Source organism: Miniopterus schreibersii (assembly GCF_964146895.1).
Source record: "Miniopterus schreibersii genome assembly, chromosome: 5".
Taxonomy (NCBI): domain Eukaryota; kingdom Metazoa; phylum Chordata; class Mammalia; order Chiroptera; family Miniopteridae; genus Miniopterus; species Miniopterus schreibersii.
This window is the reverse complement of record NC_138106.1, coordinates 19,631,202-19,647,971: the sequence shown is the minus strand read 5'-3', so window position 1 is coordinate 19,647,971 and position 16,770 is coordinate 19,631,202. Positions and strand designations below refer to the sequence as shown.

General features: G+C 50.3%; 2 protein-coding genes across 3 annotated transcripts in view; one reads left to right on the top strand and one right to left on the bottom strand.

The window, feature by feature from the left end:
• RSRC1 (arginine and serine rich coiled-coil 1) overlaps positions 1–1,267 on the bottom strand; it is a 288,784-nt gene extending 287,517 nt beyond the window's left edge. The window contains exon 1 of the mRNA XM_081139155.1: positions 1,248–1,267. The gene's annotated coding sequence lies outside the window, so the exon portion shown is untranslated. The remainder of the gene's footprint in view (positions 1–1,247) is intronic.
• On the top strand, positions 733–11,367 carry SHOX2 (SHOX homeobox 2). 2 transcript variants are annotated; one of them, XM_081139157.1, is made up of 5 exons: positions 733–1,515; positions 4,544–4,752; positions 7,166–7,223; positions 7,537–7,625; positions 9,156–11,367. In XM_081139157.1, the coding sequence occupies exons 1-5, from the start codon at positions 1,173–1,175 to the stop codon at positions 9,447–9,449; spliced, it is 993 nt and encodes a 330-aa protein (XP_080995283.1). In that variant the 5' UTR covers positions 733–1,172; the 3' UTR covers positions 9,450–11,367. The 2 variants fall into 2 exon arrangements, with proteins under 2 accessions (XP_080995283.1, XP_080995284.1); XM_081139158.1 differs by having other exon boundaries at positions 735–1,515; positions 9,192–11,367.
• Positions 11,368–16,770: the final 5,403 nt, after the last annotated feature.

The following is a 16,770-nucleotide window of genomic DNA, read 5'->3' as shown; positions in this document are numbered from 1 at the left end:
CCCGCGGGCGGGGAGGCTGGGGAAAACCCGGCTCAGCCCCGGGGGCCGGGAAGCCGCCTGGGCTGCGGAGGACCCTGACTCGGGGAGGGTCGCGAGCCAGCGCGCCGGGCCGCGAGGTGCGGGCGGCGCGGGCTGGCGCCGGGACGTAGCGCTGCAGTCCTGGGTCAGGACACGGCACGCGGCCGCCCGCGCCTGACGCGGGCAGGGGTGCGGGACCCCGGTGCGGGGCCGAGCAGTGACGCGGCCCCGGACGCCGGGTCTGGCGCGGAGTCGCGATGCGGGTCCCACTCCCGAAGCCGCGCACTTGTCAGTTTCCTTTTGGCCACGCCCCGGCGGAGTAGGTCCGGCTCCCCGGTGTTTAACTAAGTCTTGACACGGACGCAAAAATCCACGCCTAATTAAATTAATTAGGGATTCCTGTCAATCCTGGATGAATGGCCAAGTGCGCAGGCGGCCGAGGCTATCTGGCTGCGCGGACGGCCGGGGACCTGCCTCTTCCCGCCCCCTCCGGGCCCCGCGCTGCCCTCCCACTCCAGACCCAGCCCGCCCGGGCTCCAGTTTAATCGGGCTCCCTCTCCCGCGCTCGCGCTCTCTCTCTCCCTCTCTCTCCCTCTCTCTCTCCCTCTCTCTCTCCCTCTCTCTCTCCCTCTCTCTCTCCCCCTCTCTTTCCGTCTCTCTCCCCCTCTCCCCCTCCCCCTCCTTCCCCACCCCCACCCCCACCCCAGGTAGCGGCGCGGGTGCTTCCCGGGAAGGGGCTCCCTCGGAGTTGCGAAGGGAGGTAATTTACTCAGAACAAGGGGCCGCCTTTGCGAAGTATAAATAGTGAGACTTCCAGCGCCGCGCCGCTATCAGATCTGAACTCTCCGCAGGAAGAATCGTCAAAGATCTCGGCGCGGACCCGGCACGCTCGGGGGAGCTCCCCCGCGTCCCCGGCCGGCCCCCGCCCTTCCCTCTTCCTCCCCACTCCTCCTCCTCGACTTCTATCTCTCCCTCCACTTCTCCTCCTTCTCTCTGCTCCCCTTTTCCTTCTTCCCTCCTCCCCCTCCCGCCCCCACCCCCTGCCCCATTGATGTGTTGTTACTGGGGGGGCTGGAGCAGTAAAAAACGAAGGAGGAAAAAAAGAGCGGGGCCGGGCCGGAGCGGCGGAGCGCGGGGCGCACGGGCGCGCGGCGATGGAAGAACTCACAGCCTTCGTCTCCAAGTCCTTTGACCAGAAAGTGAAGGAGAAGAAAGAGGCCATCACCTACCGCGAGGTGCTCGAGAGCGGGCCGCTGCGCGGGGCCAAGGAGCCCGGCGGCTGCGCGGAGCCCGGCCGCGACGACCGCAGCAGCCCGGCAGTCCGGGCGGCCGGCGGAGGCGGCGGCGGGGGAGGCGGAGGCGGAGGCGGAGGCGGCGGAGGCGGCGCGGGAGGAGGAGCGGGCGCGGGAGCTGGAGGAGGGCGCTCTCCGGCCCGCGAGCTGGACATGGGCGCCGCCGAGAGGAGCCGCGAGCCGGGCAGCCCGCGGCTCACCGAGGGTAACGGCCCGACCCCCGGCCGCGCGGGCCCCCTTCCCACCTTCCCGACTCCTCTAGGGCCGGAGGGGACCCCGAGGCCCGGCGGGCGGGGGACGGGGCTCGGAGCGGGCCCCGGGCCCCACTGGGGAAGCCCGAGGGAGGGTGGAGGGGTGGGAGTCCGGCGGTGCGCGCGGTCGTGGGTGGGGTCCGAGCGTCTGTGGGGAGGGGGGCGTGTGGGGTCCGTGCGCGCCCTTCCCAGAGGCGCCCCGCTATTCCCGTTCCACCCAAACGCGTGTTTCAGCGGCGGGAGGAAGGGGCCTCGGCGCAGACGGCCCGCGGGCGAGTGGTGAAGTTCGCGGGGCTGGGCGCGGGCGGGGGCTGGCAGCGGCCCGGCGGGGCGGCGGGAGTGCGGTTCGCATCTCGCGCGGAGTTTGCGGGAACCCCTTTCCTAGGGGAGAGAGGAAAGAAGGGAGAAAGGCCAGAGGAGAGGCGGAAAATGTCACCCCCAGGTCGCCCCCGGGCTCCGGGCTGCCGCTAAAACCGCCACAACTCCGCGAGAACCCGGGGTCCCTGGATCCCCGGATCCCCGGATCTTGGGGGCCAAACGTGCCATTCCCTTTGAGCTACGAAGGTAGGACGAGGCCGAGGCGAGCTGAGGTCCGGCCTCTGCTGCTTCTCTTGGGAGACGCGCTGGGCTCCTCTTGTTGGCTCGTTGGCTTGTTTTCCAGCGCGGACACAGTTCCGCTACCGCTTCGCGCCGCCAGCACCCTGGTTTTGTGCGGGGACAATCCTTTGGTGCCCGCAAAGTGTTAGGAAGCGGCTTTATCTAAATGGTGGAGCGTGCTGCACCAATTCAAAGGAGTTCAACAATAAAATTAATTTGGCACTTGGTCCCTGCAGTAACTGGTGTGCTGCCATATTTTTCCAATTAAGAAAATATGTGACATGCGTAGAATCACATATTTAAGCAAGCAATTAAGTTGTTTATAACACGGTCTGTTCCTGTTTAGGCCAATAAGTGGAAATTTGGGGGCGAAATAAAGACTATATTAAGTCTATTAATCAACTGGAAACGTGGACATCTTTTTCTTTGAAGTCCCAAAAGTTTGAGGGGTATTCATTGCGGATGACACAAAATGAACAGCCTTCTCACCCCTTTGGCAGAATCTGAAGAGTGTGTTTTCATATTTAAATTTTATTGCACTACTGGTGAAAATGTTTTATTATTAACTTGGTTACGGGTGTTTGCTATAACGTTATTGACCTCCTTCCAGGAGGAAGGACACATGTCCACAAAACGAACTCTGAGAACTAGAAATGCTGGCATCGCTCAAGATCGCCGTAGTAAGAATGGCAGGCTGGGCTGGGACCTAGAGGCTGTTCTTCCCCCAGACCCGGCCCCGGTCCTCCTGAATTGGGAGCGTGTTGGCATAGCTGCCTGGCGCTTCGGTGCAGCCTCCTGCAGCCGCGGCTCTGGGCCCCGGGCACCCCAGCGGCCAGACCGCGAGGTTAGGGTCCGCGCCCCGGGCAGGCGCAGCCCTGGGATTGTTCGTTTCCAAGCGCAGGGCAAGTATTAATTCCTCTGCAGGCCAGCTCTTCCGGAAATGATGTTGAACTCCCATGCTGATCTGGAACCTGGGCTGAGAAAAACTGCAAACAGCCTTGACTATCCAAACTCAGCTTTGACGCTTTAAAAAAACCAAGTCTCCGTCTCGGGCGCAGGGGATGAAGGTGTCAGAGGGCAGCTCCTCTTGCTGACAGGGCTGCCCTGACCGCTGCCCCTGGGCCTTGACGTACAGAGGCTGGCAAAGTAGGTTTAGTCGTGAGCACGCGAAACACTGTTTATTTTTGTATTGCTATTAATTAATTGTGTTATTTATTTGCATTGCAACTGTAACCCTACTTTTGCCCGCCCCTGTATATACCCATAACCCTTGGGTGCCTCTGTATGCTCGCATTTGTAGAGCTCCTGTGTTTAAAGGGAGGAGAAGGGAGGACAGGAAAGTAGCCACGGATGTGTGCAAGCCCAGGGCAGAAAAATGCATATTTTATTAAACATCCGAGCTGGTGGATGCATGAAAAGGCTTTGAGCAACCAATAGAAACCGAGGATCGCGAATGTTCCGCTTGAACCTGTTGATCTCTGCGGGTTTAAGCGGTTAGGGTCCAGTCGGCCTTTCCAGTGGGGAGAGACGCGGAGAGAACAGAGGCAGCGGTCAGTTCGGCGAGCCACCGGAGGCTGGTTTTCTGCCTCTCGCCTTCTGGCCCGGCTTGGGCGGCGGGCCCTCCAGGCTGCCAACATGGCGTGGACGCCTGCTCGGGCCACCTGGGGTCCGGGGGGAGGGGGCATGGAGACTGCCTGGCGGCCCGTGGGCTGTCCGCAGGGTTTGGCCCAAGCCCTGGGTCGGCACCGAGCTCCCGGGGATGCGACTCCCTGGAACGCGCGCAGCACAAGGGTCTTGTTCTCCTGCTTGCGACCCTTTGGCCCAAATGTTACCAAATTAAACCAGCAAGTTTGAGAGAGATAGAGCCACCGGCGGGCAGAGCTGGCCTGAGAACGGCCCAGCGCGCTCTGAATGGCCCGTGTGAGGGACCAGAGCGTGGCCTCGCCGCGCCCTTCTGCCCGGTCCGCGTTCGGTCGCGGGCGGGGCGCGGCGCTTTTGATTTCTGTGCGTGCGTGGGAGAGAGTGAATGGGCGAAAGGGTGAGTGGAATGGGTTTGATGTTCGCGGGGGAGGGCAGGGAGCCGCGGGGGTGGGTCGTGAGCTGAGCTGAGGCCACAGTCGCGGAGGGGGTGGGTGGTGAAGGCCCTCTTGCCCGCGCGCTGCGGCCCAGAGTTGATCTTTGCGCGTCTCCAGGACCCTCTTCCTCCGGACCGGGTGAGGGACTGGACGGGACCTTGGGAGGGGGCAGGACCCTCCATCCTTCTGGAGACAAATCTGGTTAATGGGATTTGCTGTGTTTTTCTCTCTGTGTGCGCGCGCGCCTGTGTGGGTTGCTGTGTTCACGCGTGGACGTACGTGTGGTCCTGTTCGTGGTGCCCCCGTCCAGTGTCCCCAGAGCTGAGGGATCGAAAAGAGGATGCGAAAGGGATGGATGACGAAGGCCAGACCAAAATCAAGCAGAGGCGGAGTCGGACCAATTTCACCTTGGAGCAGCTCAATGAGCTCGAGAGGCTTTTCGATGAGACCCACTACCCGGACGCTTTCATGCGTGAGGAACTGAGCCAACGGCTGGGACTGTCGGAGGCCCGAGTGCAGGTACCTGGCTGTGAGGAGGTCGAGGCAGGGCCCAGGGGGGGAGGAGGGGCACGCCTGGGGTTGGAGAGGCGGCTTTTGGGACACGCAGGAGGGCGCAGGTTCCAGGGACTGGAGTGAGGTGAGAAAGGAAGGGGTGTCTTTAATGGAGGTATTATTTTCTAAAGTAGATCTTAGTCTTAACTCTCCCCCCCACACACCCCTTTCTTTATTTTCCCCTATCCCAACATATGTTCCCAGCAGAAGAAAGCTGTGCTGGGCTTGCTCCCAGAGTTTCTATAAACCACACCCCCCTCGCCTCATGATGCCTTTAATGTGGTTTAATCCTAATGGGCCTACTTTTATAAGCCTTAAAAAAAAATACCACAGAAAACGTTTTATCTTCTGGATGCCTTAAAAGTTACAACGAATATTTTGTTCGCTGGAGTTGGGTTTCCTTGAGGGTCTGCTCTGGGGTCTAGGTTTGCCAAACGGATATGCCAATTAGGTTTATAGATGTACAGACTATAAAGAAAATTAGCAACTGTTAAATGCAGAAATTTACAGTCTGCCGTTAGCAGTCGATCTCAAACTGTGTGTGAAACAGTGGAGAAATAAATGCATTTTGGTCACTCTTTGTTCCCTCACTTAACCAAGGCAGCGAACCTGAACCTACAAAAACTTGATTTTAAAACAACCCACAGATTTTGATGTTGACATTTTCAAAGTCCAACCCCCAGCAAATACCATACCCAATGATATTAGGGTTGGAGTACTTTGTTTTGTTTTGTTTTGTTTTTTACTGGTCTCAAGGGTGAGTGTAATGGCAAAAGTAGGCTTGGGGGTGGTTAAGGTGATAATTTATATACATACATGCATACATATCCTAGGTTTATGGAGAACAAATTTAAATGTTTCAGATTGTATTTAGCTCAAATAGTAAAATAGGAGAAAATGATGGTCATTATTTGTTTGAACACATGGAGCAGTTTTAGGCCTGAACATCTGCAGCTGTTACAAAGTATCACTGTAACAGATACTCCCTGGGTCTCTGGGCGCAGAGACCACCATCTGCAGCGAACTATGCAATTCTTATGGGGCTTCCCCGCATCTTGTAATAGGATCAGGACAAAAACAGCAGTGGAGTTGAAGGGGAAAAGTAATAATAGGCTGCCTTGGTCATCACAGGATCAACAGCAGAGCCTTCCTTTTTAAGCCTCTCCTGCTTTGCTCTGTATACTGAGATCTCTAGAGGCTCAGCAGCCCCTTAAAGACTTGATGATAATTATTACAGTTATGAGCATTAGTATCTCAGTTCCAACTCTACTAGGGGAAAAAAGAGGCAAGAAGCCTCAGGCCATGTGAGTTACACAAAGGATGCCACCCTGGCATGAAATCTACCCTTCTATTACACTAAATGGCAGGGGGATTTTTGAAGATTTACATTGACTATGACACTTGCTTTTAAAAACAAGACAAAGCTCAGAAGCAATATTTTACTTTCATGTTTTTTTTTAACATTAATTTGGGAATCAGTCAATATGCTGCATTTTTGGAACATAATGCTGTATTAGAGCAAAAAAGCAAGCTTTATTTGAATTTTAAAAAATCTGTCATATTGTCTCTAAAAGTTGGCAGGCTTATTTAAGAAGGTAATATCTGGGAGAAGATAGTATCCAGGAGTTACTTGATTCATACCCCAACCCACTTTCCCAGAACATTCTAATTTTTTTCTCATAAGAAGTGAATTTTATTGCTGGCCTTTATTTTTTCATACTTACATAAATTTTTTTTGAGCTATCCTCTGGATTCTTCTCTGCTACCCTGTGAGCGTGGGCTATTTCTTTAGAAGCAAATTAGATTATCATGATAATAGCACAATTATTCTGCTACTGTGTTACACTCTGTTGCACAGAGGAACAGAGAAATTCTAAACTTCTTTGTAGTGAGGCTTTTATGACACTAATTACTTCTTCCCCCACTTTTATCCCCTCCCTCAGCCCCCAGGAAAAAAAGAGTCACTATTTGCTTTGGTGTTTGGTTTTTCTTGAAGATGAAGCTAATTAATATTACAGGCTATTAATGAGCACATTCGTCTCAGGTCTTACTGGGCAAACATCTAAACCCATTATCACTTTGGTATCAGGTATCAGCGAGAGTTTTAGGCCTTGGGAACTCTGGATTGTGGAAAGTTGAAACCAGGACTAATAGCAATTTATCAATAAACTATCTTGCAAAAGTCTATGAAATCTATCTATTTTTGTCATTAACTTATATTTTTAATTTTGGAAATGGATATTGTTCTATTAATTCAAAGATTGCTTGCTACATCTCCTAATGCGTGCCTAAAGCACTACTACTTTTTCATCACACTTTTGTAATTTTAAAAAATTTCTGAGTCATCTAGGTTTTTTTAATTTTTCCTCCCAATTTGTAGGTTTGGTTCCAAAATCGAAGAGCTAAATGTAGAAAACAAGAAAATCAACTCCATAAAGGTATGCTTCTCAGACAAAGAACATTTGGTATTATAAGTAAAAAGAGAATGGGGAATATTGTTATTACAAATACAGAAAAGTCTTCTCAAAGATAACCATGGTCCTTACTTAAAAATCTGCTGTGAAGGCAGTTAATGAGAGTCCTAAAGTTTGGGAGAAAATTACATTTATTTTAATTATAGTAGTAGTTTAGGAAGATGACAGATTATTTCCAAAGGAATTAGTTCTATCTTGGTACCATTTGGAATCCTGGAAAACAATGCTGGAAATATTAATCTCATATTATTGTGTTTTGTTCCTCCATGTTTTGCAGGCGTCCTCATAGGGGCTGCCAGTCAGTTTGAAGCTTGTAGAGTTGCACCCTATGTCAACGTAGGTGCTTTAAGGATGCCATTTCAGCAGGCAAGTACAGCCCAGTTTCAACCTGTTTTTAACTGTAAAAAGACCTGGATGTTTGCTCGAACTGTTGAACATTCCCCCCTCTCTGAGCCCCAGTGTTGGTGTCCATGCAGTTGGGGAATCAAGTTTTGAGACGATATAGTGGACCTTCTCCCCTTTAAAAACCTATAGAGTGTGAGGGGCCCCATCTAGTCCTTTCTGTCCTCGTGGGAAACCCCCAGAGGCCTGAGGGTAGTAACCAATCCTTTAAAAATGCACTAAAGCTTGAGTTTGGGGAGAGGAAGGAAAAGCCTTTTGATTAAGATTTTGTCAGATCCAATACAGAGGTTAGTCCTACGGTGTTTCTGAGGCAATTCTCTGAATATTTTTTCTAGGTATTTTCTACCTCTTAGTCACATTAACTGTCTCTGACAAAAGAAAAGGAAATAAAAAGTACTCCCAACTCAGACTTGATTTTTTTTTTTTAAGCTGTCAACAAACAAAGCTTCATCTCTAGTAGAGAAGGAAGCCTTGCCTTGGTCTTCCCAGGGATGCCCTGCCTCTGCAATGCCTTTCTTAACCATAAAGAAACCTTTAAGACTGCGTTTAAAAGGACAGCCTGCAGCAACGATTTAATCCTGGGAAATCTCAGTGCTCTGAACTCCCCGCTCTCCAAGCCTAAGGGTGCAATCCTTTCCCAACCAGTGCCTGACCTACCTCATCCTCAGCCAGGACCCCTGCTTGGTAGGACTGTGAAGTCATGAATTAGCTCTCAGTTGCCAGTGCCCTGGACTGGAGAGACACATGGGTGCACCAATGTATTGAGGGTTAGTGTTAGAGAGATCTTAGCTTTCTTGGCACCGCTGGACTCTGGTATCTTGATGCTAGGCTTTTGAAAGCCAGAAAGAATGGCTGGAGAAAGAGAGGCCGGGTTCTTAAAAGGAGACCCTTACTTCTCAGAAGGTGATCTGCAGGTCTGCAGCATCAGCAGCACCTGGGAGACTGGTAGAAATTCAGGCCCCAACCTAGACCTTATGAATCGGAATCTGCATTTAAACAAGGTCCTCAGGTAATTCTTATAGCAGTTAGAAGTACTAACAATTGTGCGTATTGTGATGAAGATGCAGTAGCTTCCCTAAGTGACGGGCAAAGTTTGGTGGTTTGCTTGTTGGTACTTCAGTGCTTAATAGTGAGGTAGGCTGTGTGTTAACATCAGGAGAGGGGGGTAACTGGCCCTCGCCCCGTTTTGCCACTCCACCACTGTTATTTTGAGGAGGGTGATGTTTTATAGCAGTAGCAATGTCGCCCTCTGATGGGCCCAGCTCCCCAAGGGGCGGCCACGTTCTCGCAGTTGCGTGTCCCCCGGGCCCAGGGAGGTCAGCCGCACTGAGTGAGCTGCAGAGACTCGGGGGCACTGGAGAATCCCTGTGGCGCCCCAGACTCAGTAACAAACTGAGAAGGTCAGCCAAGCGCCCCTTTCCCGCCCCCGCCCCCCCCCCCCCGAGCCACGCTGGACGCCGTTAATGCTCTGTTTCTATTCTGTTGTCACCCTAGGATAGTCATTGCAACGTGACGCCCTTGTCCTTTCAGGTTCAGGCGCAGCTGCAGCTGGACAGCGCCGTGGCGCACGCGCACCACCACCTGCACCCGCACCTGGCCGCGCACGCGCCCTACATGATGTTCCCGGCGCCGCCCTTCGGACTGCCGCTGGCCACGCTGGCCGCGGACTCGGCCTCCGCCGCCTCGGTCGTGGCCGCCGCCGCCGCCGCCAAGACCACCAGCAAGAACTCCAGCATCGCGGATCTCAGACTGAAAGCCAAAAAGCACGCGGCCGCCCTGGGTCTGTGAAGCCCACGCCCACGCCAGCGCCCACCGCGCGCCCCCGCGCCCCCGCGCCCCGCTGCTTCTCCGTTACCCCTCGCGCCCCGGAGCCCCGCCTCCTGCCGCCTGGCTGGTCGCCCCTCGCCCGCTTCAGCACCTCGGACTCCGAGGGCAGGATTCCGCGGGGACCCGCCCCCCGCTGGGCGCGTCAGCTGGAGGCTCCTGACCCTTCGCCTTCCCAAGGGCCTAGAATTCAGCTCGGTGGGGCGGGTTCGGGGAAGTCGGGAGAGAGACTGGACGTGGGAGTGCTCTTGGCAAAGCTGCAACGACGGACTCTTGCGCAGAAATAAAAATCCTGTTAATAAAAAATGAACAAAAAAAGTAAAAAAGACAAACAGAAAAAGAGAAAGGGAACTTATTTCTTATTGCTATTTGAAAGAAGCTGAAATCGGAGGGAGAACCAAGGAACAAAAAAAATTAAAAATTAAAGTATTTTATACATTTAAAAATATGGAAAAATAACCCGGACGTATTATTTCGAGAGAATGGGGTGTAGGGGAGTTACCAACCTAAAGTGTATGACCCTCCCCCCAATGGGCTAAGAAGGCAAACAGAAGGAAGAGGTATACTTATTTAAAGAGTTAAGATTAAAAAAGAGTGCGCAGCTGGGAAGTTCACAGGTTTTGAAACTGACCTTTTTCTGCGAAGTTCATTTTAATACGAGAAATTTGATAAGAGAGGCGGGCCTCGTTTTACGTTGAATCAGATGCTTTGAGTTAAAAACCACCACGAATGGAAGAGCAAGAAGAGGGAAGAGTGTATAAAAACAAGGAGAGAAGAAATATTAATACAAAAAAAAATGATACCACAGACAGTGATCTCTCTGAGGAAATTATTATGGCAGAACTGTCCAGACGGCTGGCAGTAAATTCCGGTTTGCATGTTACTTTTATTTCATTGACGGTGTCTCCCCCCTCCCTGCTTTACTCACGTGTACTTAATTCATTTTCATCATCAGTACGAAAAACAATCCCAAAAGCATCTGGAAATTGATGTATATCTCTCTCTATATGCTTTTGCCCCATCTTTGATCCTGGGGGACAAAAGAAAAAAGTCGGAAGGGAAAAACTCGACACTCTGATTGTCCCCAGAAAACGGAGGCGGGCAGAAAATGTGGGGAAAGGAAAGAGAAAACAAGGCGACCAAATGAAATGAAGGTGGGCGCCTCACAAGGTGCCTGGCACGGGGCTGGCGCTCAGCGAGAGTCCCCTCCCCCCCTTTCTTGTTACCCCCTTGCTGATTACCCGCAGTCCTGTGTGAGGATCCCGCTTTATTTCCCCCCTCTATCCCGTCACACCCACCTTAAACGGCATCCAGCTAGATACAGGCACTAGGTTTCTGTAAAATATGTTGATACACACAAACAAAGTTTATTTTGGCTATAATGTGTGAACTGATGGTTGACTTTCGACATTTGCATTTTATCTCACAAAGGTGTATATTAATTTGTTTGTTTCAATTCATGTAGCTGTTTAAAATGGGGTACCCTGGACTGAGCAGTCTGTATCCCAATGCTCCAGAAAGCCGCCTTAGTTTTTTCGGTTTTTTTTTTCCCCCTTCTTATTTACAAGAAAGAGGAAAAGCTCTTTTAACTGAACTTGGGTATGCGGTTGAGCTTTGTAACTATTTGTTCTCCGTGAAAACAAATTATTTATATTTGCCATATTTTTTCTAGTGTATTAAGTTATTTTAAACAGAAGAAGATGCTGTTATTTCATGATGTGTTGTCGGTACGAAATGTTTCGGTTTCACCTCTGTTAAGCCTTTTAAATAAGTGCCAAGTTATTCATTGAAGACACTTTGCGATCAATTGAATGAAAATAGTATTGTTTCATTTGATGGGGTTCGCGTCATCTTTGTTCCTGTTATTATTAAACTATCCGAGATAGTCTTTCCTCCGTCCTTTTTGATGCATGTGTATCTGCCGGCTACGCGGCTGGGGAAGCGCTGGCCTCAGCCCCGCTGTCCGCAGTCCAGGGGCCGCGAGAACCGCGGCTCTGCGGCTCTAGACGGCGCCGAGCGAAGCTCCCCGCCCCCACTGCGTCCGCGCGGCCTGGAAACCGGGCTCATTTGCATGCCAAGCCAATAAAGGAACAGGTACTACGTAAAATAACAATAGAATAACCCCCTTCCCCAGCCTGGACTCGGGTTCTTCATTTCGCTGCACTTTGACCCTTGAAGTTTATTTGGGGGATACTTTGGGCAGCCAGGGAAGCGGGACCACGCGGCGCGAAGTTCACCGCGGTTAATTGCGGCTTAACAGACGCTCCGGCCCAGGTCGCCGACCCTCCCCGGAGAGCGCAGGCGGCCCTACTTCGGGAGCAGGGCAAGAGCCCCGGAGGGGGCCGCGGCGCCGGGAGGGGCTGATCCCCACCTTACACTCCGGGTTAGCTCTTGGACCGCAGCAGCGTCTTCGTTGGGCTCGTTTTAGGAAAAGGTAGAAGCCAGGGCCATGACCGCGATCAGGAAAAGCCGGGTCTTAGCCGTCCTCTGAACACCGAGGAGCCCCTCCCTCCGTACTCCTTTGACCCCCTCTCCCAGAAGGAACCCCTCTAGTGAAGCCCAAAGGCGCTGCGGGTTTGGGGGTTGGCAGGGACCTGGAAGACTCGGCCCTGGCCAGGACCTTCCCTTCCCGCATGGGTTCTTGGAATGGGGGGGGCACCCTCCGCGAAAATTGAGGGTGTCCTGCGTATCCCTTGGAGCCCCTTTTGGGCCGGAGGACGCGTAGGTGAGACACTCCCCCCCCCAACCCCGACAAAACCCCGGGTCCTCCGGCCGCGCTCCCGCCGCCCCCGCCCGGCCCTCTCCCGGGCTGAGTTCGCCTCGGCGTAGACATGGGTGATATGTTCATATTTATCTGTTTGCTTTCAAAGATCATAGACCACCACTTGGGACGCACCCGGCGCTCAGGCCTCGCGAGTCTCCCGCAGACGGGCGTCCCTAGTTTTCACGGTAAACATCTGCCTCGGGGCGAGGTGCGCTTTGAAGCGGCCGCGCCGCTCCGCGCGCCGGGGCGAGGTGGCCGGCGGCGGGCTCCCTCCCCTCCCGCGCCCCGGCCGGGCGCCCGAACCCCCAGGCTGCAAGCCCCAACCCTAGTCCAGCCCCGACGCGGCTTCGGACATTTTCCGGGCACCTGGAGCGAGGTCGGAGGTCAGGGGGGACCTTGGGGCTGGGGAGTTGGTGGTCCTGTCAGGGGTCCAGCCTTGGGCGCGGCCAACGCAGAGCCGAGCGCGTCCTCGCGGCTGAGCAGGGGCAGCCCGAGGTCAAAGGGGGCGGTGCGTCGGGGGCCCGACGCGAGAGGCGCGGGGCGCAAGAAGGGGGCGCGGCCCCGCCGCCCGGGTCAGCCCTGAGCGCTCCCCCGGGCTAGAGGCTGCGGGTGGGCGCGCAGCCCCGGGGGTCGGGCCGGGGCGCGGAGGGCCGAGGAACCGCGAAGGCCGCCAGGTGAGAAAGGCCAAAGTTTCTGGGCCCGGCCCGCCCAACTTGCACCGGGCGCGGCCTGTGGGTCCCGCGCGTCAGGGGCGCGCGTGGCGGCCTCGCCTCCTTCCGCCTGAGCTCTGCGGAGCCTCAGCGAGCGCGGAGGTTGCCTTCCTGGCCCGGCGGGGCCGGTCCCCAGGGTTCAGTCTCCCACGGGGGCAGGCAGGGCCGGCTTTTCTGGGGCGGCACAGCTCAAACTCTCTGACCCCTGGGCGGTCCAAACCCCGAGTTTCCAGAGCCACCTGAGAGAGGATCCGAGGAAGTCTTCACTTTAAATTTAAATAAGGCCCAACATGCACGTGGTTTGGGTTGAAACTCGATAATCGTAATAATTAATGAAAAGCCCCCCCCCCCCCCCGCACCCAAATCTTTCAGGGTGTGAAAATCCTTCTGGAGCTACAGAATCTCAGATTGGGGGAAACCGCTCTAAAAGAGATTATTCAAGACATTATTAGTGTTAAGGACTCTATGATGCTAGAGGCCCAGTAAGATCAGAGGCCTTTGCTTGAAACTGGATTGATAAATATCTATTTGGAGTTTTTCCTTAGATTTATAACTTTTTAGATCCTCAGATGGTAATACTTTAGTATAATGCAATGCTCAAATTTCGGAACTATTTTGATTTCTGAAAAATGCCTTTTTGGCTTCAGTGACATGAGATCCTGTTATTTTTTCACAAATCAGTTTACATCATAAATTGCAAACATTTGCAATAAGATCTCAAGATTGTTTATTTTATGTAACCTCAAGCACTTGACTATGTTAAACACCAGTACAGAAAGTCTGTGAAATCAGTTTAATGTGTGTGAGGGAATTAAAGGATCACTCCTTTTCATCACATAAACAAGGCATTTAAGATTGTTTTGATTGTCAGTCTCCCGAATTTTAAACACTCTTAACAATTGACTATTAATTTTAGAGTCATTCTGTGCAAAAGTAATTACCGAAGTTATATCCTGCTTTAATTAAATGTTTCTGGGCAGAATAAAATGGTATTTTACTTTGGGAAATGGGTGATTGTTTTGTGTTATATTACTTTAAGTTATTTTCATTCAAATGTAAATAAAGTCTACAAATTCCAATGGGGGGGGGAAAGGCCTGAAATAGTTTCTTAATGTGCCATTAGAACAGTTAGTCAAAGTGCATTAAAGGAATGTCACACCCAGAAATAATAAATATGTCATTCTAATGAGTGTTAACTTATGGATAATTCATTCAAGGTAGTTTTTACATTTCACGAGGAATCTCTTATTATGACCTGCCTGAGCAGTGTGGTGCTTGTTCCTCAAAATCTAATTTATATAGGCCTGGATATACGTCATTCACAACTTGTGTTGATATACTCATACATACCCCAAATTTTAAACCTTTACAATACGTTTGCATGTTTACTTGCATGTTTTCAAGACAACTGACATAAAAACATACAACTTAAACATCATATTGAAAGCAAGTGCTTGCACTATGTGTGAAGAGAAAGTAGTTGAAAATTAAAAAGGATTAATTTTCAAGCTCAGGTATAGAGTGAACACTGAAATAGTTCAGACAGGGAGCATTCTTGTATAAGAAATATGAAAATCTCCAAGAAAGACTTACAGATGTGAGCGTATAACACTTCTGATGCCTCAACAATCCTTTCATGTGTCTAATTCATGAAACAAAAAATCCTCAAGCCTTGGGGTATTTTGTTTTGGGTATTTTATGTGTCAGTCAAGGTAACCACCGCATATGCCGTCAGTACAGGAAAATTTAGTATCGTACTTAAACGGAGTTCTATTGGCATGAGGAAAGGTTCTAGAATATAATCAAATAAATCATATAGGGAGGAGTAAACATACTTTTTTGCCCCTTGTTGAACAACTGTTCACATATCCCGAGCACGGATCTTTTTAGATTCTTATTCAGGCAGGATAATGCAGGATAAGTTAAGGGCACAGGATCTGGAGCCAGACTTCCTGGATTCAAACTTCACTGCTGGCATTTAACAGTCCTGTGATTTTTGGATGAGTTCATCTTTCGGTGCCGCAGTTTCCTTATCTATAAAATGGGAGTAAATAGCATCTATTTCATGGGGGTGTTAGGAGGATTATATAAATTAATATTTGTAAAACCCTAAGAACAGTGTCTTGCGCCTACCCTAATATTTAATAAAAAGGCCAGTAGGCAGTAATCCTTGTAATAGAAACCTTAGGAGAAGAAAATAGCAGTGCAAGACAAGGTATGAAATACTTTTCTGTTGTGGGCAAGAAGAAAACACTGCCTCCTAGTTTGTGATTCTAGTTAATTGCTTAGTCTCTCTGAGCCTCATCTGAAGATGTGGCAAATGTCACAAGTAATTAGGGGCCTTATCCATCAGAGCAATTTATAGATTGCATAGTGCTATATCCATGACAGATATTATTATTACTCTGCGATGTACAGGTAATAAGGTGAGATATCAGGCATGACACTTGCCCTCAAGGGGCTTACCATCGAGGGGTAAACAGTTCATAAGTACATATCATAGTGCTAGGAAGCATGTGCTAAATGCACTTGCTTAAAGGCATTCAGACACATTATGTTCAGCTGGATGGCTGTACAACACACACGTGGGACCTGTTGCCCTGTTTTTGGAGACTGAACCTTCCTTGGAAATGAGTAGCCTTATAAAGGAATTGTGGAGCGACACCCAGAGGTTAAGAAGCAAACTTTGTTAGAATTAAATGCATACCATATGTTGCTGTGCTTTGTGTTCCATGGGACCATCTGCGTTTTCTTTGGCTGTCCGTGTTTGCAGAGCATTAGCAGTAAAATGCCAAAAGATGGAAAGGCTGCTGATCAACAGTCTTCCACAGCAGTTTGAAAACACATATAATACAAAGGAAGAAATGTTTAATTATTATTGTAAGGACCTGTAAAATGAACAATTGAGGTCTAATTACAGACTAAATGAAGAGCTCCTTGTTTCCAATGCCTAAATTTACATACATTTCTAATACTTGCCTCATATTTTATATAGTATCTGTTAAGACCTCAGAGCACTTTTATTTTATAAATCTTTTTAATGATAGAGGATCCACATCAGAGCACTTTTTACACATCTTAATTTGGGAATCAGCGTGATGTCACAGTATATGATTAATCTTTAAGGGCAGATGTTCCTGAATTTAAATCTCAATATACCATGTATTAATTAGATGCAAAGTTTCAGGTAATTTCTTGGCTTCCTAGAGTCTGTGCCCTCTTCCTGTCCTGTAACATACCTTGCAGGTTGTTGTCAGGATCAAATAAGTTGTATAAAGTGCCTGGCATACAATAAGTTTCCACAGTGTACTTCTCTATTTTCATTATTTGCCTTTGAAATTATTGTCACATAGAGAGGATTTTGAATTTACCTGTCTGTGATTAGAAACAATTTTGGAAAATATTGGGAAGTGGTATTCATGTTTATTTCAATTCATCAGTATGAATATTGATTATGTTGTGTGGTTTGGAGTTTGGAATAAAACTTTTCCAAATTCTGTTAGATCTGTACCCTTCATATAGAATAGAAAGGGGGCTGCCTTTCTCCCTGATAACTCAAGGGCATTTTTAATGCAGAGGTTACCCAGAGTCTCTGACCTTCATCCTCTGTATTCCGGAATGTCAGCATACAAATTGAGACCTGGCATTAACTCTCTAGTCACTTTGATATTAGATTGATTGTCCTTCCGTTTGCTTATTTATTGAGTACATTTTATGCTTCCGTGCTAAGGAAGAAGAAAATAAACTACCCTTAAAAATGATTTCAAAAGTCCATCAACCTTTCCGAATTTTCAGTACTCGTGCTACATTG

What these genes read in the sequence shown, in the direction of transcription:
- SHOX2 (XM_081139157.1), top strand. Translation starts at nt 1,173, where the DNA reads ATGGAAGAACTCACAGCCTTCGTCTCCAAGTCCTTTGACCAGAAAGTG. An exon ending in TGTCGGAGGCCCGAGTGCAG is followed by an intron (nt 4,753 to 7,165) that starts GTACCTGGCTGT and finishes CCCAATTTGTAG; the next exon opens with GTTTGGTTCCAAAATCGAAG. An exon ending in AGAAAATCAACTCCATAAAG is followed by an intron (nt 7,224 to 7,536) that starts GTATGCTTCTCA and finishes CATGTTTTGCAG; the next exon opens with GCGTCCTCATAGGGGCTGCC.